This window comes from Parus major, chromosome 6, assembly GCF_001522545.3.
Source record: "Parus major isolate Abel chromosome 6, Parus_major1.1, whole genome shotgun sequence".
In the NCBI taxonomy this organism is placed as follows: domain Eukaryota; kingdom Metazoa; phylum Chordata; class Aves; order Passeriformes; family Paridae; genus Parus; species Parus major.
The window spans coordinates 16,101,949-16,122,609 of NC_031775.1; the positions used below are offsets into that span (position 1 = coordinate 16,101,949).

A 20,661-nucleotide genomic window follows, 5' to 3' on the forward strand; every position below is an offset into this window, starting at 1 on the left:
CTTTAACTATGTTATTCTATTTTAACTTAGGTGTTGATGCTGTGGGAGTAAACAGAGTAGGTTGTCTAGAACTTGGCCATTTAATTTGTTTGCAGATGGTGAGGAATAGAGACAAAATATTTAAAATAGAAGACCGTATTTATCTAGTTTTCTTACTGTGAATATTGATTATTTTTAAAATTACTATCCATCTAAAAGAACTCAATGATTAATTTATATATTTCTTTTTGATTTTTAAGTTAATAAACATTAAATGTTGTTAAACATCAAATATTTTTAATTGTTTTTCTGTTACAGGGAACAAATTCACTCTGGAAACTAGACCAACCCAAGAAGGAATAGATGTAAGGCAAGAGCTACTGAAGTTCCATTCTACTTATTATTCATCAAATTTAATGGCTATTTGTGTCTTAGGAAGAGGTAAGTTTGTTCTGTTGGTTGGTTAAGACTTTACATATATACTTAAGAAAAATAAAATGGATGTTCCAACTGCTTAGAACCTTCCACAGTCGAGATGGTATCTAAGATACCATAGGTTTGGCAAAAGCTTAATAGCAGTGTGTTGAAAACTGTTTGCTTTTTGAAAATGCACTGTCAGACTGCTATTTGTATGGTGTTTCACAGTAATGTTGAGATGGTGAGTACAAATGGAAGAAAACAAGCTTTTAATGTAATCAAAAGCAAGTTCACTGAAGAATTTTACATGGAAACTTTTTCAGTAACAGTCACCTTGGCGACTGTAAATCTGTACTAAGGAAAGCTGTCCCTGCAAGATTAAATGAATGTTTATTTTGCTGATATGCATAAAAATTGGTGGTTTTTAATAGAATAATTTGCAGTTCACAAAATTTTAGTGTGTAGTGGACCCTCTTAGTTTCCATTGCTTTGTTAGTTTTTTTCCCCTGGACAGTTCTGTTAGCGTACTGTAGGAGCATGCATATATTGGGCAGGAAAGATTCTACTTTCTCAGTCTAACTGGGATTGTTTTGATAACAAGGTAAATGCTTTTAAAAATCTTCCAAGATTTAAGGTTGTACTTTGAGATGTCCAAGAAACTCCAGTGCCCACCCTTGGAAGCCTTTCACTAAAAAATTGTCAGTAGTATCTTTCATTTTTGCTTACTTTGAGAAGTGCTCCAAAATGCATTTTTGAGGCAGAAAGCAATTTTGAAGGCAGAATTTCAACAGAAATGGTCTAGGTCAATTTTGGGTTAATGTACATCATTGTATTCTTTCTGCAAGTGGTCTTCTCTCAGTCTGGCAAAGTAGTGCAGTCACAGACTGAAATTAGAATGGATGTAAAATTAGAAGTGTTTGAACAGGTCACAAGTGTGTGTGTTTTGGGTGCTAAGGATAGACCTGGCTCACAGTGTACCTGAAGTACTGGGCATGATCTGAGGCTAAAGAAAATTGAAGTTTTGGCAAAGCTGCTTTCACTCTAGAAAATTCCATGTCCCTTAAGCTTTTTGTGGAATGTTTTATTTTTTTAAGTGTTTGATATCTCATGTATCTTTCAGTTTTAGCTTAGTTTAATCTGCAAAACATGTATTTTCAGTTAAAGGATTTATTTTAATAATGATTGAAGACTTTCTTTAATAAGCATGGTGCTTCTAAAGCATGTTACAGTTAAAAATTTAAATATGAATATTTTCTTTCTGAAATTAAAAATCGTAACACCATTAAAACCATTTTTCTGTATAATTCATGAGTCTCCCAAACAATAAAAAAAAAAGTGAGAATCCTTCTACAATGACCGTGTTTTTCCTAATGTTTCTTTGTTCTAGAATCCTTGGATGAGCTGACTTGCTTAGTGGTAAAGCTATTTTCAGAAGTAGAAAATAAAAATGTCCCTATACCAGAGTTTCCTGAACATCCTTTCCAAGAAGAGCATCTCCGGGTATGTATAGAGATATGTCTCCCATCCAGAGTGTATATTTTAAATGTTAATTTTTATGTTTCAGTAATATGTTGCTCACTTCACTACTCTTTTATCAACATCCCTTTTAAATTCCCTATTTTTTTATTTATTTTCCACCCACTTTTCCATGCTGAGTATAGTTTTGTATAGTTTATAGTAAATGTTGCACATTTGGTTGCAGTTGTAAGCAACTGTGAGATAATTAATTTTCTTTGTTTGTATCATGAATGGCTGAACTGTTGCCCTAAGTTTTGAGATTTGGGAGATGTGTTTGTAATGTGTGTGTGTGAAGGGAATATGATACATGCTCCTGAGATGAATACAGTAAATGAGTTTTCCTTTGTTTATGGGTCTTCTTGTTTGTTTTTCCCCTCAGCAACTTTACAAAGTGGTACCCATTAAGGACATTAGAAATCTCTATGTCACATTTCCTATACCAGACCTTCAGAAGTACTATAAATCAAACCCTGGCCATTACCTTGGCCATCTGATTGGGCATGAAGGCCCAGGGAGTCTTCTATCAGAGCTTAAAGCCAAAGGTAAGTCGTTTGAAGGTAGAGAATTGAAAATTATTTGATCACACAGTTTTTTAAAGTTTAGCTACATTTCACTTAGAATAGACCTCTATATGTTAAAGCCTTCGTCTGTTTGAGTGATTTGAACTATTAAGTAATTTTGTGCTTTATTTTTGTTTCTCAGCAGCTAGGAATAAACAGGTAGCAGTCATTCAGGCTGCTGAGGCTGTTATTTCTTGGACTCCCCTTTATGTGCCTTGTTTAGAGAGTTATATGACCTTCGGCATAATGATCTTGTCTCTATTCTGTCACTAACTTTGAAATTACTGTCAGGTCTCTCTCTTAGTGTCTGGAAGTTTTCAATGGTGTACCTTTTGCTGTCTTACTTTGTATCATTCTGTTCCAAACAGAAGTAAATTATCCAGTAATCAAATGATCCCGAGTTTGTCATATCACTCTGAGTACAAAATCAGATAGATCCTAACTTGTGTTATGTTTAACTTGGACTGTTGCTGTAGACATTAAGGAAATAAAGGAAACATATAAATTAATCAAAACAGGTTTTTAAAAAATGATGTTGCTGAAGCATGCAAAAAGTTGCATAAATTTTTATAGATATTTTTATGTAATATAGTTTCTTTTTAATGACATAGGATGGGTAAATACACTTGTTGGAGGCCAGAAGGAAGGTGCTAGAGGTTTCATGTTTTTCATCATTAATGTGGACTTGACCGAAGAAGGACTTTGTAAGTGAAGCACTGTGTCTGTATTCCGTGTTACTGCTGATGTGATGGTTTTGTGTTTGTATCTGAAGAGACTAATTGTTATTATATAGCTTGAAAGCCTGTTTATTTTAATTAACTTGTTATTATTCTGTGTTTAGTTCCTCTAAGTATGCTAACACACTTCCACTAACATAAGAAATCAACTTATTTAAGGTTATATTAAATTAGCTAATTAAATACTTTAAATAACTTCTTTAAAAGAAGAGCTTTTAATACAGTTGTGTGCTACTTATTCATACTATTTAGACCTGAGTTAAATTGTATTTTAAATCAATATTTTCACATAAAGACATGTTTGTGGAATTAGCTGGGGACATAAACACTTACCTTAAATTCATGTTTGAGAAAAGCAACTTTAACTTTGTTGGTGGGATTGCAGATGTACTTAAAGATCTTGATCTATCGAAGTGTAATTGAAAATAAAACCATATTTGTGTTTGTTAAATTTCTTCTCTGTGCAGATCTGAGTGAATTATTAAGTATTTTTTTCTTTTCAGTGCATGTTGAAGATATTATTTTGCACATGTTTCAATATATTCAAAAACTACGTACAGAAGGACCTCAAGAATGGGTTTTCCAAGAGTGCAAGGTAAGTAATTGGGGCTGTACTGTATGTGGTGGTTGTCTTTTTACAATCTTTTTTTATTATTAGATTATTTGACTTTGTAACTAACATTTAATAATCACATGGTAATTAAGCTTATTAATTTTTAAGATGCAAATGACACAAATGACAAGTACATTCAGAATACAGTGTCTTAACATAGGTGTGATATGCTCTTACAGAGCTGGGAGTTATGATAACATAATGGAGGTGGAGGAAGAAGGATCTTTCTCTCTCCACAAGGATTTTACATAACTTTGCTTGGTCTTCATTGAAGAAGGGGAAAAACATTTACTGTGTGGAGTGACATTGAACTGGAAATGGAAATGGCTGCAATTGTACCCCTCCCTTCTTTCATGTGTCAAATTGTATAGTTGAGATTGTAAAGGCAGTAGGACATTGAATCTGTTGTTTGTTCTCATCTTTTTGAAAAGTCTTCTAAAGGCTTTTCATGAAGTACTTTGGCAGTACACATCAGTCTCTGCTGAACTCTTCATGCTTTTTAAAAGTCTGGATAGTTCTGTGTGCACAGAGCAAAAATGTAAAATGTCCTGTTAGATAGCACTGGTCTTCTCAGTGTCAGTGGAAAACAACCCCAGTGTTACTTATATATATATATATATATATATATAGTCTCATTGGTTCAGTACATATGCTTGGGTAAAAACTATCTCAGCTTTGTTTGATCCAAGCTATGGAGTTTCCCTGAAATTAGAAATTATGTAGCTGGGTTAGCTTTGTTTCATACATTTTGACACTATATACCTGTGAAAGTAGTCTCAGGTCTTGTTATCCTCTGCCAAAAGTCCCCATGGATTTGTTTCACTGAGAGAGTAAGCAAATACAAGGTTTGGAAAAGGTAATTCCATTCTTCTGTCTCATCCTTGTGCTTTTCCCTTGCTCCTCTTCTCTCAGCCCCAGCACTCCTGAGACTGTGGAGTGAGTCAGAGAGCTGGCAAACTACTATGAAAAGAATCTTTCACAGTTTACTTTCAGCTGAATTGTTAATTAGTCTCTGCATGGTTTCATGGAAGGATGGACTGTCCTTTTCACTGGCTTAGAAGTCTTAGATCTCTTTAATTCACACTTGCCATTGTATCCTAAGAATGATGTATTCTATTCATGTGGCTGAGACAGCAAAAAGAAACGCACTTTTTCTGTCTCTAAACTTACTCTTGGCTGACTGAACAAAAGAAAGAGAAAAGGAAGAGAGAGAGGCTTCAGTTTGTTAATATCTGACAAACATTGCACTGGAGCACTGTGTACTGGTGGGATCAGAGCTGGTGTGTTTTCAAATTATCAGGAAATTTAAATAGATGAGTCAAATCTGACTTTAGAAGACTTGTATAACACTTCATAGTATGAACTATCATAAATTGCCTGTGAGTTTGATGCAACTTGAGTATTACTGAAAACTTGAGTTAGACAGTTGTCTGCTATAACATGGGTACAGCAAAAGTACTTTGTTTTCTTTCATTATAAAAAGGAATTAAGTAGGTAGTAATTATTCTTAAAATAGGCTTAAAATACTTAAAATAGTAATTATTCTTAAAATATTCTTAAAATTCTTAATTTATGCTCTTTAATAATTTATACATTGTTTTTTAGGATCTAAATGCTGTGGCATTCAGATTTAAAGATAAGGAACGACCACGAGGTTACACATCAAAGCTTGGAGGAATGTTGCATGTAAGTGGAGGGGGTCGTTTTTGTTTGGCTGTTGTTTTTTCTAATAATAATTTAGCAGTGTGTTTCATTAGACACTTAATAAATACAGGCATATATGAAGGTCCTTTGCACTTCTTGTATGCTGCATAGGCCTTAGTTTTGGCAGTCAGTAAGTGGAGTTCTGTTCACTCTACCATTTTACATTTCTTGGTAGAATTGATTATGCAGTAACTGGAGGTGCTATTTGATCTGTTTCAGTGTTTCTTAAGACATATGTACCTTGCCATTGTGTTTGTCTGGTAGCTAACTGTTCTTTAGGGAAATATTTGACAAATAATATTTGATCGTAAACACTGTGTTCCTTAGTTCACGGTGTTGAAATACAGCAGTAAGCAGAAATGTTTGTATTAAGATTGCAAATTACACATGCTTGATTTTACTTATGTGATTGCATATTGGTACTGAAAGAGAATCATCATGTAGGTTTTACTTGGTCTTTAATAGTTCTTGCAAAATTCCCTCATTTTGTGCTAAAGGAAGATTTAGGGGTGTTTGCTGAATTTTTTTTTTTGTCTAGTGAAATTACGCAGCTTTTATACATGGCAGCCATTCTTCATTACATAGCTAATGTCTGCATCTAGTCGGAGAAATTTTTGATTTCTTTTCAGGATTTACTGTTATTGGTTATAGACCTTTAATCTGTTAAGTCTAAAGTTATGTTTAATTTTCTAATTTTCTTTCTGTTTGCTAAAAAGCATTATACTTGGCTGAAAACATGTAAATGGATATTTAAAGAGCTCCTGCTTTGCATGCTGTCTCTTGCTTTTCTGTCAAATGCCTAAAATCTCTAATAAATGGACTTCTGACTTCTGAAACAGACTTTCAGTGGCTTCTATTTGTTGGAGCATTTCTGGTTACAATTGCTATCTCCAAAAATCAGGCCAGGAAGTTGCCAACACTGTTCTGAAGAGCATGGTATTGAACCAGGACTCTTTTTTTTTTTTCCCCACTGTCTTTCTTCTGCTTTCCTTTGCAGTATGAATAGTATTTTTCATTCTTCTTTAGTAGTTAAATGAGCATCAAATTCTGGATCTTTAGCATTCACATTTGAATTTTTAATAACACAGGTTTGGTTCATTGTCCTTGATCTCCACCCGCCACTGCCCTTTCTCTTTTCCAGAATCCTTTTTACAGAGACTTACTCTCTGTTCTGGATATCATTCCACTGTACTTTTTTGTATAGTATATAACATTCAGAAAGCCTTTTTATAGTAATTCTGGTTGAAAAAAGTATACCTGTATGGCAAAGTGGAATTACTCGGTGCTTGTGTCACCTGGTAATTTTCCCTTGGTAAACAGGTGTTTATCAAGAAAGATTTCCTGTCAACCACGTTACTAATTTTCAGAGGAGTTTTAGCTTTTTTTAATCTTAAATTGCCATGTACCTTCAGAGTTTCAGTTTGACCCTAAACAAAAAATGTTCGCATTAAAAGTGCTTAAATTTTTCTTATGCTTTTAGATATTGAAATATAATTTCCTTTAAATTATTGTAAACAATAATTGAATTATTAGAGAGTCCTAAAAAAATCTAGGTTTTTTGTTTCTTTGTTTTATTTTGCTTATTTATGTGTTGTTTTCCCCAAATGCACTCTAGTGAGTACTTGATATTCTTTTATCTTGAGAAATATCCTGCAGGGGTCAGCATTTACCATATTATTTTTACTTTATTCAAAATACCATATAAAGGTGGGTGACTTTTATACTGAGACATAAAATATTCTAAGAGAGAAGAATGGTAAGTATACAGTATGTAAAATTGCCTAATACTTGTGAAATATGATTGCAGTTAGAATGCTACTCCCTCTTGTTTAGTTTTGGGAGAGATTTTTAAACATCCTACATGCTCCTAATTTGAAATTACCGAGGTAATATGGATTTAATGACCAGAAGTGTTTGCTTTTGTTTCCTCTACTGAGCCATAGCTTTTTCATGCTTAGTATTGTTTAATTCATCTACATATTCCTTGGCGTTGTTTTTTAGTATTATCCTATAGAAGAAGTACTGGCTGCTGAATATTTGCTTGAAGAATTCAGGCCTGATTTAATAGAGATGGTACTGGATAAATTGAGACCAGAAAATGTTCGGTAAGTTAAACTGTGTTTTAACAAACACAACTATCAGAAGGCAGGTAAACTAATGAAATACAAAATCTTAGGTGTCTCTTGCAGCTCCAAAGTAAATGTGATTGAAAAATCTTAACTACATTTCTATTTATGAGAAAGTGTTAGATATATGTTAATTTATTTTCAAAGGTTGATATATTTCAAATAATTATTGCATAAAATCAGATAAACTTGAATGATGAACTGAGTTTGCAAATGTTATGAGGTTCTGGTGTTCCTAGGCATATGCAAGCAATGATAGAATAAGGAGTTGCCTATATCAGCAAGAGTAGTTGCCATAGTAATTAATGCCCTTTAAAGAAGGGCCTTTATCTTTGTGTGTGGGTGTGCATCTGTGTGTAATGTGTGTGGGATACTTCAACTGAAGCTTAACTATGTCAAGAGATCATATTTTGAACAAACAATACTTTAATGAAAATCTCCAGTTCTCTTTCCTAAAGTATATAGTACTTCTCTATTTTGAATGTATTTTCATGTTACCCTAACACCTAAGTTCTTGAAAATTTGATACCTCTAACATATAAGCAGTTTTTAGTAATTAACATAGAGAATGTGTAATTACTTGCTCTCTATAAAAAGCCTAAGCAAATTCCACATGAATGCAAACTTTTAACTGGTTTTTAGAATTGCTTACAAGCAATAGGTAAAGCTCAGCTGATGCTGATTCAGTAAAGAAGCTGCAGGTGCTAATGAGATGTGATGTTTATTACAGCTTCACATAGCTTTGAAGTGCAGCTCTTAACACTGCAAGAAAATAGTCAATATTATCTAATTCATAATATAAATTGGGTCTTTGTTACTACCCAGAGAACTTCCAAAGCATGTTCTTACTTAAAAATTGAAAAATTGGTATTGGAAATTAATACAAGTACATACATTCATAGATTCTTTAGCTTGTCAGATGCTGTTGGGTGCTACAGACCACTCACCACTTTCCTGTGTTACTCCTGTTGTTGCCTGTGCCAGTCTTTTGACATCCTTTCCAGCTGTCAGTACTTCAGCAAAAGACAGCCATAATGAACCTAATTCAAAAGTTACTAGTGTGACAAAGTGTAGAGAATACTGGTAGAGGGAGAAAATTCAAGTCTGTAGAATGTGGCCAGAAGCATGAGAGTAGTGCTGATGGTTTTTAGAAGAATGTGGTTTTCTCATTTACTTAGCAAAAATGTTCTTTTGCTATAGGTAATGTAGGCCCATATCAGCACTTTGCAGTTCTGCATTCCTCTTTGTCCATTGCTGAAATAAAAGGGGGTCGGACAAGAAAAGAGCAAGATGAGCAAGAATCTAATTAGAGATGAAAAAGTCACTCTAAAAAGATACAGAATTTAGGTGTAGCATGCTTAAAACAATAGTAACCAAAGAAGATGATAACTTACTATGGTATGTATCTTCCTATAATAGTTTTGTAGGGTTACATTAGTCTTCTCCCATTAGACAAAGTGATTTTTGGTAAATGGACATTTTGTGGATTAATTTAAAATAAAAACTAGATTTATTTTTTTTTAATGATGAAACATACCTGGAATAAATATGAACTGAAGTTGAACTCTACTATATTAAGCAATTAATAATAGTCTGATCCTTCAGATAATGGAGATAGGTGTTTCAGAATTGGTCATTAGTAACTTCAGTGGGTCTCCGTAATTGTGGGCTTTAAATGTTGTGTGTCTCACCTTGCGTTTTGCTAGCTGGTGCTTTTTGGATGCTGTATGTTATGTTTATTCTTCCTTCAGGACTAATTATGTTGTCTCTTCACTTTACCTGACTTAAGAAATAGATGTCATTTAATAGATGAAGAAATGTGTTACTTTAAAATTTTGTATAAAAAAGGTGCTAAATATTGGGAGAAAAAAAGGGTTTTCTGAGCTGGAATAAACCTGGTTTTATGGCCTCTTCAGTTAACTGCTGAAGAAATTATAAGTTGTCCTTGTTGCAGACATTTTAGTAGGGCTTAAAGATAAATAAGCAGGTTACTTCTCTGAAGTTTAAGTGCCCACAGCTACGCTGACAGCTCTCCCACTAAGGCTTAAATATAAATACATACAAACTAGAGACTGTCCAGAGACTGATCAAATGCAGTTCTAGCAGCCAAAATCAGCAAAGCAGTGCTGTTCTAAGAGGATGGAATGAATGAGGCCTGCAGGAGGTCTGTAATGATGTAGCAGCAGGCATGCTATGAGTTCGAATGGTATATGGTCAGAGTAATGAGAACTGTATTATTACGTGTGGACTGAGACTGTGTTGGTGCTGTATTTGCCACAGCAACTGTACACTCACTTCTTAGTTCTCTCTGTGTTCAGACTATTTGTATTCTTAAGAAGTATAACTACAAAAAGAAATGCAAAACATCAGCCCAAATTTAGATTCCCAAGCGTCATGTTGCTTTTTCCTGCTTCTCTAGATGATACATTTTTTTCAGTGTAGACTAAAAAGTTACAATTATGCTTCCGTGTAGCTTCTGTAATAATACTGGAAGCTGATATTTCTTGGATTTAAAAGTATAAGTCAGTTACAGTGGGAATTAAATTTTTTTATTCAGGGCATCAGATGTTTAAAGATCTGAGCTAATCAGACTTTTCGATTTTCGTTTGACTGAAAGAAAGTACTAACTTTTATATAGTACTGTATTCCTTTTAGATCTATTTTAAGCACTTATTCTGTGAAATTAGAAGAAGAAGAAAATGAACTACTATTTTTTAAAATCTTTTACTTAGCTAAGATTCTTCAAAATAGAGTATAACATAACAGGGGGTATACTTTTGTAGTACCTTTTATTTTAAACTGCTGGCAGGATACATTATCTTGGGAACTTGGGAAGGGGAAACATTAAATATTGCTAAAAGGGATTTCATGGTACATTACAAAGATTCAAAGAAAGCCATTGTGGATTTTATTTTTAGTGGGCTCTCATGAAAGAATGGGTTAAGATTACAGATGTTAATAAAAAGATTCCTTTATGTTACTTTGTGTTATTTTTATTTGCATCTGTGTCTAAATGAATTACCAATTCAGTAGCCTGCTCCCTTATTTTGTCTTTTCTTGAGCAGTTTTATATGCTAATAAAAAAAACAAACCTGTGTACTTCTGCTTTAAATATCTGTATTGTTTGGTTATCCCCCATTTACTGATATGTATGCTCATGTTTACCTTTCTGTTCTCCCTTTTTATAAAAGAATTATTAAGTGCCACATGCTAACTATGCCTGTTATTTGGCAATTTTCTCCTGTTTTTATTGATTTCTTTTTTCTTTTTGTCTTGCATACATTGTGTCTTGAGATGGTTTAGTTGGCATTGATTTGAATTTTTTCTTTTTATTATGGTTTTATTTATAATTTCATTCACCTCTACTAAGGACCTCTTGGCATGGCTGTATTGTAGTAACTGCATTCAGTGTCTTTTTCAAAAGTATTTTTTTTCAACTATTATTTTCTTGACAAACTTTGAGTTATAAAAGTACTAAAAAGATTCATACTCACAGATGGTAGGAAGTATGCATGTTCTTCCATTTGACTGACCCATAACAGAAAGTGTTCATACTCTCTTCCCACCCCTGCACACTACTTGTTGCATTTAGTGCCTTAATTTCCCTAAGAGAGAAACTTTTTAAAATGTAAGTATCATTTTTACTTGTTCAAACTGTATTGGGTTTTACCAGCCATCTGTGAAGATAAGGGAATAGACTTGGCATGTGTCTCAATCTTAGCTGAAAAATGTAATTTTCCTATAATTTCCAAGGCATTTTTTCCTTTCAACATCTGCAGAATAAATGCTCTTATTAAAATTTAAGAAGATAGTGACTCACCAGATTAAGTAGCTAAAGAACATTTTCCCTTGGATAGTAAGTGGGCTATTTTCCTCTATTGATAGCAGAAGTGCAGCACTAGTTCTGTCCTAGAGGGAAGAAAATTAAAATGAATACCAAAAATATTGATAGAGAAATTTCTAACGACTGGAATTTCACAGACTCCCAGCAGAGTTATCTCAGTGCAGTACAGGTTACCTTCTCATCATGAAGGTAAATATGCTAGAAATGTTCGTGTTTGTTTTTAATTGCATTGGATCTGAGCAACAGTTTTGAAAATCAGAATTTGTTCAGTTATTTCCCCCCACAAATCTTTGGTAGCAACTTAGTTTTACTGAACCCTAGGAAATAACTTGTGCTTCTGCAGTGATCAGAGTGCTGCACCCCAGCAGCATCTCTGTGTGTAGTTTCCCCTTTTCTCTGGTTTCTGAGGGGTTGATAAGTGAGGGGCTTTGAGTAGCATGGGTTGCCTCACATCAGTTTTACTGATGGTTGTAAGGGAACTTATGAGCAAATGTAGGCTTTTGTTATTTTTGTCTCAGTCATGTTGTGTTATGCATTTGAATGAGATAAAAGTAATTTCTTCCATTGTTTGACAATATCATAATTTGGAAGACAGCGTTTAAATTAGGTCCAAAAAAAAAAATCAATCCTTTATAAAAATAAATTTGCTTTGATGCATTTGTTACTAATGTCACAAATACTGAAGAAGTTTTCTAAGTCTATTACTTTACTACCTTTAGAACCTAGAGTTTTGTTATGTAAATCTGGAGTATAATAGTTGATAATCTTTTGTGGAAGTACATTCATTTAAAGCACACATTCTCTTCCAAGGTAACACTGTCCTGTGGATTTCTCGCAGCTTCAGATTAGATTTCAGGAGAGTGAAAAACAGTATTTAGTAAATACGTATCACATTATAGAAACTGGAGTTGTTTCTGAAATTGAGGACCACAGCAATTTGCATGTACAAGAATGTATATACAGAAGTAAATAGCATTTATAATTTGTTGTGTTCCATATCCATGAATGGTTCAAGCTTAAATATACTTTAAGCAGGTCCTAGTGAAGATTACCTGATGGCCTGTCTTGCTTTCCCAGTGCATTTCCACACTGTCTTAAAACATATGGATATTCGTAGTGCTATACAGCACAACAGAGAAATGAAAAGCAAAAGTCATGTTACATAATTGGTGACTTTAGAGATGGATATTGAAGTATATTGAAATGCCTGCATGTCATAGTATTTCTACCTGCTGTGCTTCTCTTCCCCTCTTTTTGTGTCCTGATCTTCATTCCTTTTGATCTTAAGTTGTAATTCTTGGGCAGACAAAATGCCTTTTGATTTGTTTCTGTTGTTATGGGTATGTTTCTGACAGCTCAAAATGTCAGTAATCATTTCAGTAGTGGTTTGGGATAAAGGGAAGGCAGGAGAATCTCTTGAAGCAGAACTGCTTGAAGAATTACAATGTTGATATCCAGAGTTTTGTTTTCTATACAGTGAGTGGACAGTTATTTTTAGCTCTTGAATTTTAGTATGTTCCTGCAGGAAATGTTTGGGTGCTTGGATTGTCACTACTGTTTGAGCATCAGTAAGTTGGAGAACAGTAGGAGGAGGAGATGTTGAATAACAGACATATTCTAACAGTCTATTCTAGCATAAAACATCTTTGTCTTGCTGCTCTAACCATATGATTATTGGAATTTTATTAGGGTAATTTTTTCACTTAAGACTCTTACTTCTTTTTCTTCTTCTTCTCATTTATTTACTGCACAAAAAGACCTGGCAGGTTGCTCTGAAATTCTAAGAGGTTTTATCTAAAGAGACTTTAAGAGACTTTAAAAGAATTTTAATGCTTTCTAAGTCTCTTAGCAACTTTGTACCTGTGTTGTGGTTTAATCACAGCCAGCGGCCAAGCCCTACACAGACACTCATTCACCTGCCTACCAGTGGGATCAGGAAGAGAATCACAAGGACAAAAGCTGGAAAACTCATTGGTTGAGTGACATACAGACAGTTTAATAGGGAAAACAAAAGCAAAAAGAAAAAGTAAAACAAGATATCAATTTGCTGCTTCCTAAGGTCAGGCAGGTGTTCAACCATGTCCACACAAGCAGGTAATTGTGCTACCTTTTTTGGCCAAAAGTTTCAAATTTCTTAGAAACATCCATTTACTCTTGAAGCTAGCTATTTGATTGAATAGTCTTTGGTGTTGTGCATTGTTCAATACAATTAAGGGAATTTTCTTGATACCTGTCATGTAGGCTACTAACAAAATACTGGTATGTTTTTAATCTTCTTTATTCTGGATTTCCTCTTTTTTGGGTGTGTTCTTTAATTCATGCAGTGCCTGGATGATGCTCTTTGGTCACATGGTTTAGTTTTAGGTAGTCCTGCAAGAAGCAGGGAGTTGAATGTGAGATGATCCTTATAAGTCCCTTTCAGCTTGAGGTTATCTATGATTCTATGACACTAGGACTGGAATAAAATTTCTATAATCAGTATTTTCACATATTTGGATGTTCATATAGGTGGTACATAAAAGGTAATTGCTTCATCAGTTTTCTAGACAACTGCAGGAACTGTTTTCTGTAACAACAATGGAGTCTAAAAATAGAAATTGCATGCAGCACTACTGTGTGTAACCAAAGCTTGTAACACTTTAGAAAAACCGTGACATTAAATGATTGTGGTAACCTGATTTCATGGTTAACCTTAGCATGTAGTTCAGTGTACTTCTACATGCTCTTGTACCCTGTAATTGTCTATGGACTGTTTGCAGAAATAAAGGTATCCTGGTGATGGAGCAGAAACAGTGCTTGGAATAATGTCTCAGTCTTTCTCAGACACATTGATGCCAAAGTGCTTTGTCTCTTTGTTTTCAGAGTTGCAATAGTTTCCAAGTCTTTTGAAGGAAAAACTGATCGAACAGAGGAGTGGTATGGAACACAGTACAAACAAGAAGCAATTTCTGATGAAGTTATTAAGGCATGTTAAAATTTTTAACGTTCTAACATCTGCAGATAAAGTCAGTGATAAATTCTTAGTCTGATTTTCCATATAGTTGAAGAGGGAACTTAAATCCACTGCTCTTCATAGCATGAAAATTTTGCAATGAGTCTGTTTAATGTTGAAGGAAGTAAGAATGTTATATTAGTCTTTAGATTTCAAATATTAATTCTATAGGTTGGATATATTTTAATTGTTATAAACCATGTTGAGACTACAGGGAATGTTACACTGTTCTTTCTGTAGAAGATCCCTAATATGCAGTGGCTATGTAAAAATGTAAGCATTAACTTTTAAAAACTTAAAACTCTCTATTACATGTTAATTAACTGATTAGTACTTAAAGAAGGAATTTTTAAAAACTCTCATATGTAATTGTTTCTGAAGTTGATTTTTGCAACAAAAAAATATTTTTTGTCAGTTAAATGAGATTGTGAAAACCAAAACTCAAAAAAATAAGTGAGAAAATCCTGTTGAAATTTGTTATTGTTCTAATCTTCTAAGAAGAGATGGCTGTAAAATTTACCTTAGGGCTGAATTTGACCTTCTGAGTGTGCTCTGAACAGACATTGCATAGGAACACTTCCTTTAGCTCAATTGACCGTATCTATGTTCTTGATTAAAATTCTTGGTTAAGTGTTTAGTTTAATATCTTCATTTGCAGTTCATGGTAGCAGAAAATATAAGATTTACACCCACCTTCTGCTCTACTGCAAACTTTTCAAAATTTTTAATCTGTCATCCTCCTTCCAAGAGCAATTCATCCTGCTGATAGCCTACTCCAACTTGTTTTCCCATCTATTTCTCTCTTGCCCTGTTACCTTAATAATATTTATACATAATGTAGTGGAATGCATTTTAAAATCTTTAGTTTCAGCGTAAAATAAATTAGCCCATATATGCTTTAATTAAGCAGAAATTGTCATAGCTTCATTGTTTCTCCTCTTGGTCTAGAAATGGCAAAATGCTGACCTGAATGGGAAATTCAAGCTTCCAATGAAGAACGAGTTTATTCCTACAAACTTTGAGATTTTACCATTGGAAAAAGATGCAACACAGTATCCTGCCCTAATCAAGGTAAATTGTCAGTATTTTTCCTGTTTGCTGCCTAACCTTCTGGGAAATTAGAATTGAATTCCTCTGTTTTTAAAAATACAGGTCATCTCATATTCCAAAGTATAGTAAACAAAAAGTACAGAACTTCAGTATTTTGCTACAAAGGCAGTAGAAAGTTCATTCTTGCTGAACTTTGGATTATGACAATTTGTGTTCCTAGGAAAATGAATCTAGATGCAGCTTGAACTCTTTTTGCCCTTTTGAAAGTGTGTCAACAGTTGATAAAAATAGCAATAGAGCTCTTTTCAGCTGAAGGGTGACTGCCACTCTCATGTTTTTTTGACCACTGTTGAGTAAGTCGAGGGTGTAGGCAGGGCTATTGTTTTGTAACTGTGTATAGAAAACACCTGTGATTGCATGGAAAAAGTGAGAGAAGTGTCATTTAGTGATATATCAGAATATAGTGAATGTATACTTAATATATTGAATATATCTATATTTAGTATATATGTTGAATATAGCAATTCAAGCAGTATGAATTTAAGGGGATAATTCTAAGCAGCTATTTAAAGTGGTGGAAAGACTTTTTAAAGTAGTGGCATGTATTGCACTTAAAAGTCACATAACAAAACATCTTCTCTTGACACAGGACACTGCTATGAGCAAACTGTGGTTCAAGCAAGATGACAAATTTTTTTTGCCAAAGGCTTGTCTCAACTTTGAATTTTTCAGGTATGCAATGTTCAATATATCACATAAAGTTGTCTCCAAAAGTTGCTTGTTTATTGGGAATCTGCATTTGTGTGGCAAACACTTTTTTGCATGTATTGGCACTTCAGAATCTTTGTCTTTACTTTGAATATGTAATAAGGCTTATGTGCAGGAAGGCCCAGTAAAAAATCTGCAGTAATTGAGTAGCAAGAAATTCAATGTGTTCTTTCTATATTAAAAGGAAAAGTTTACTTAAAAATACTCTAAAAAATTTCCTTTTATATTTTGTTTGCTATACCTGGAATACACCTGCCAGTAGAACCCACCACATATTGCTGTATCCCTCTTTAAAAATAATTGTGTACTTTAAAGTTAATTACTAAATCACTCTTTTAAGATGTGTTTTCTTTATGAAATGCTATTCTGATGATAGTTTTAGGCTCAAATTCTATTTTCATTTGCATAATGCAAATCAGTTTAAAAAGTGCTCAAAATTTTGGAGTTTTACTTAACTGACACCCGTAACTGATTGTACTTTTTTTTTTAGAAGAGCATTGTCTAGATTATCAATGCATGTTTGATTCTGACCTCAAGATGTATGATAAAATGATGTAATGTTAATTCTGGTCTTGCATGACTTTCATCATAGGAAGATAATCTTTCTTTTTTAAGTGAGCATGACAATGATGGACCTTCTTAATGTTTATTTTAAGTAATAAATTTCTAACTTTTGAATTAAAAAAAATACTGCTATTTTTAAAGTGCAGCTGTTTCTGTGCTGGACTACTGAAAGCTAGAAAAAAATTCAGGGACTCTCCTTTTACCTAATTAAGTTACTTGGTAATACTGCTGCAAGGGCCATTGTGGTGGCTCTCATAGATGCACTGTTGAGTTCTTGTTTTGAGAGACCACTTGAAATTTTTCTTGCAGGATATTATACAGGAGGTTTTTTTCAGTATGTATCATGTCTTGATACTGGTTTTGATACTAGTTGGGGAAAATAGGTTGCCTGGGCATTTTCTGTTTTTGCTTTTTGAAACCACAGGCTAGATGTTAAAACTGTTTCAACTTTGATGTGTCAGGAAATGGAGGATCAAAATGGGAACTTCCTATCTCTTATTCAGAGAACAATTGCAGTGCTTTCCCTTCTTTTTCATTCTTGGTGGCTTTCCCTTGTACCTATGTTTGGCCAAAATCCAAAATAGGATTTCACTGATGGACACTGAGTTCACAGTTGTGGTGGTTTTTAAAATCAATTCAGGTGAACTATAAGTGATTCAGTCTCTAACAGTTTGTGAGTGAATAAAAGATAATAATTGGGTTTATGTAGATGTCCTGGTTTAGGGCAAATTATGGGAGGAAACTTCTGAAGTGGTCCCTCCAGAAGCAAATTCAAGCAGCCTTTCCCCCCACCAGTTTGGGAGCCATAAATTTCCTTTGAGAAAAGTGGAAAAAACTGTTAAATTATCAAGCAAAGTACTCACAAACATGAAAAAGTGAATAATATTAAATAATGAAACCTCTCGTTGTTCTGGAGAGATGGCAAATTCAGAAAGTCCTCTTGCAGTCAGAGTCCTTTCCATGGGTGTGTCCTGGGCTTTCTGTCGGTGTCTCCAGGGCTCCGGTCCGGTGTCCCGGCCGCAGTGCAGCTTGGAGGCCCCCAGACAATAGTCCTGGTGTTCCTGGACCAAACAATAGCTGAGCAGTTCCAAAAACCTTCTGGCCTCAGTTAACTGAAAAAAAACTAACTAAAAGCAAAGGAGAGCTCTCTGCTGCTGTCAGTGCTGCAGACAGCACAGTCTGTGAGAAGGAATGCCAGGCAGCAAGTGCAGTTTCTACAGACAAACTGCATGCTGCTTCTTCCCCCGCTTCACTCTCAGAACCAGTCTTTAAGGTGCAGAACTTAATATCCAGCATAGGCAGAACAGGCAATTGGGGATACAGGCATCATAAAGTCACCTTAGGACAGAAGAGCACACAAAGGTATAAGTGTATGCAATACATACAATATCAGAATCACTTGTGCTGGAAGCGACCTTTAAAGGTCTAGTCCAGCCCTCCTGCAAGAAGCAGGGATATCTTATCTAGATCTGTGGAGATAGCATTTCTCAGTTAGATTTGTGCTTTCATCTCAGAGAGCCCTTATAAAGAGCCAGAAGTACTTGAGTTTTGCTGACCACTGTAATGGAATGATTTGCCTCTTTCCTCCTAGGAACAGTTCCATGTGAGAGCTGGCTTTTTTCTTAGGGTTGGGAGCAAGGTTTTCCTTTTACTTAAAAATGAGATGGTAATTGTATGTAAGCAGGAGCAGGGAGATTTTGACAATATTGGGTGCATCACCTTTAAAAGATGTTGTAAGCAGGTTTGTCTAGTTTTGATACTTAAGGTTCTTGGAGAATTTGTCTCTATTTGATCATGCTGATGGTCATTGGAGGAAATCTTGAAATACAGTGTTTATTCATGAGACTTGATGGAATCATTCATATCTCATGGGACCTAGTGCATTGGTGAATAAAGCCATCTTATGACGGGGGTGTTCATAAAAAGTCTGAGCCTCTCTAGGTTCTAGATCAGTATGAAGCCTGTGCTGCCTTGTAGGGGATTAGAAATTTGTTCACACAACAGACTGCTTCAGTGTGATAAAAAAAAACTAGGAGGATTTCTTCAGCCTGCAGCCCTGATCAACATGAAGCATAGAAATAATTCTGGTCCAGATTCTAATAGCAGCAATTGCTGTGTAGATAAATTAAGAGGAAGTTGAGAGATCTTCCTTAAATATACAAATCACACAGGAACAATATGTGTATGAATCTCTTGAAATCACCTTGTTCCAAAACTGAAAATCCTTACAGGCATCCTTGTGTTAAAGAAACATCACAGTAAAAATATCTGACTCATTGCCCAGCCTAAAAGAGGATGATAAGCTTTTGCATTTGTATAAATTGTGATTTAAGAGCTCAAAAATTATCCTTTTTTAAGAGGAAGTAAAACAACCATGTGATGTGGTGATGCTTTGAAAATTCTTTAAAGGTAGTTAGCAACTCAAGACTTCAGTGTCGATTCCAGCTATGTCACAGATGTTTGAAAGGGGGGAAAAATACATTACAACTTTTTTAAAATGCACCATTTGTGATTGGGTTGTTCTACTTCTTTGAGTCTAGTTAAAAAAATAAACAACTGGTAAACTAGAAATAAGCATTTGTTTACAAAACTGTCAATAAGAGGAAGCAACTCCCAGAACACTTTTGTAATAGTTCTGTTACTTTACACTTAAGGATTAATGATCTGGTAGTTGTGATTTTTTTTGAAACTCCCAGTTGGCCTTTTCCAGCTAAGTTAGAGTACAGAATTTAAAACTGATACAGACACAGTAATCACTCAAACTGATTAAGTCTGTATTCTAGTATCAAAGTGGGAAAGAATATAATGAGTCTGGAGGAAGGTTTATAGGATTGACCTACATCTGGCTTTGAATTTGGTCTTAATTAAAAAATGCAATAGTAATTGGATTTATATCATTTGGCATGTTGAAATAGCTCAGTTCAGGGAAATTTTTATTGCAGGGAGAAATGCAAATACCATTTCTTTTGTCTTTTTTACTGACCTGTTTGTTTTATCAGGGCTAAGATTTCAGACTACAGCAGGCTCTGCTTCTCAAACATATATATATATATATATATTTGAAATTATTAATTTAGTTTATTAAAACATCTTCCTGTGTATCCTTTTCTTAATCTAAAAGGAAGGAGAAGTTAAAAGCTACAAGGAGCCTTCTTAAAAATATCTTTGTAATGTATTTCAGTTAACAGTTTGTGTGTTGTGGTCATGTTTTACTACATTAATGTTGATACACAGTGAAATACCCTGCAGTGTAGGTGTAAACATATGTAATAGCCTGAACATCTGACTGCTTCAGGAAAAAGTCAGGTTTGAATTGTAAGCCAGATCCTGACAGGAAATGCTTCAGATACTGCTGATCATTTCTGTGAAATTGGTAATGAGTTTACATGCGCTTCAGAGTTTTTAGTAATACATATAGTACAAATAACTTGCCTTTTGAAATCTTTAAAACATAAAGGTATTTAACAATTAGCATGGTTGAAACATGGCTTGAGTCTTTGAGTTGCATTTCTCTTTTTGAAAAATTTGCAACAGTGTTGTGTGTGAACATGTGCTCCTAATGCAACAGTAGGTTTTGGAGAGTTGTTGCCTTTACAAAAATAACTGGATAAAATAACACAAAAAATTACAGTCGTAAGAAAATGGATATGCCAGACTTCTCTCCTGACCTGACTGTGGCATGTACTGCATCTTGTCATACCACAAATTGTTGAACTCCTAATTTTTGTAATAGAAACTGGTAAAGTATGAGTATTAATTAATGTAATGTTCAGTACACGGACTTTCATT

General features: G+C 34.3%; 1 protein-coding gene across 5 annotated transcripts in view; it reads left to right on the forward strand.

The window, feature by feature from the left end:
- Positions 1-20,661, forward strand: part of IDE (insulin degrading enzyme) — a 57,362-nt gene that overhangs the window by 13,021 nt on the left and 23,680 nt on the right. For all 5 annotated transcript variants that reach the window (XM_015632559.3, XM_015632558.3, XM_015632557.3 and 2 more), the window contains exons 5-14: positions 298-420; positions 1,784-1,896; positions 2,294-2,456; positions 3,086-3,178; positions 3,715-3,806; positions 5,430-5,510; positions 7,530-7,633; positions 14,361-14,463; positions 15,439-15,561; positions 16,190-16,272. In XM_015632559.3, the coding sequence (XP_015488045.1) occupies positions 298-420; positions 1,784-1,896; positions 2,294-2,456; positions 3,086-3,178; positions 3,715-3,806; positions 5,430-5,510; positions 7,530-7,633; positions 14,361-14,463; positions 15,439-15,561; positions 16,190-16,272 (1,078 nt within the window). The remainder of the gene's footprint in view (positions 1-297; positions 421-1,783; positions 1,897-2,293; positions 2,457-3,085; positions 3,179-3,714; positions 3,807-5,429; positions 5,511-7,529; positions 7,634-14,360; positions 14,464-15,438; positions 15,562-16,189; positions 16,273-20,661) is intronic.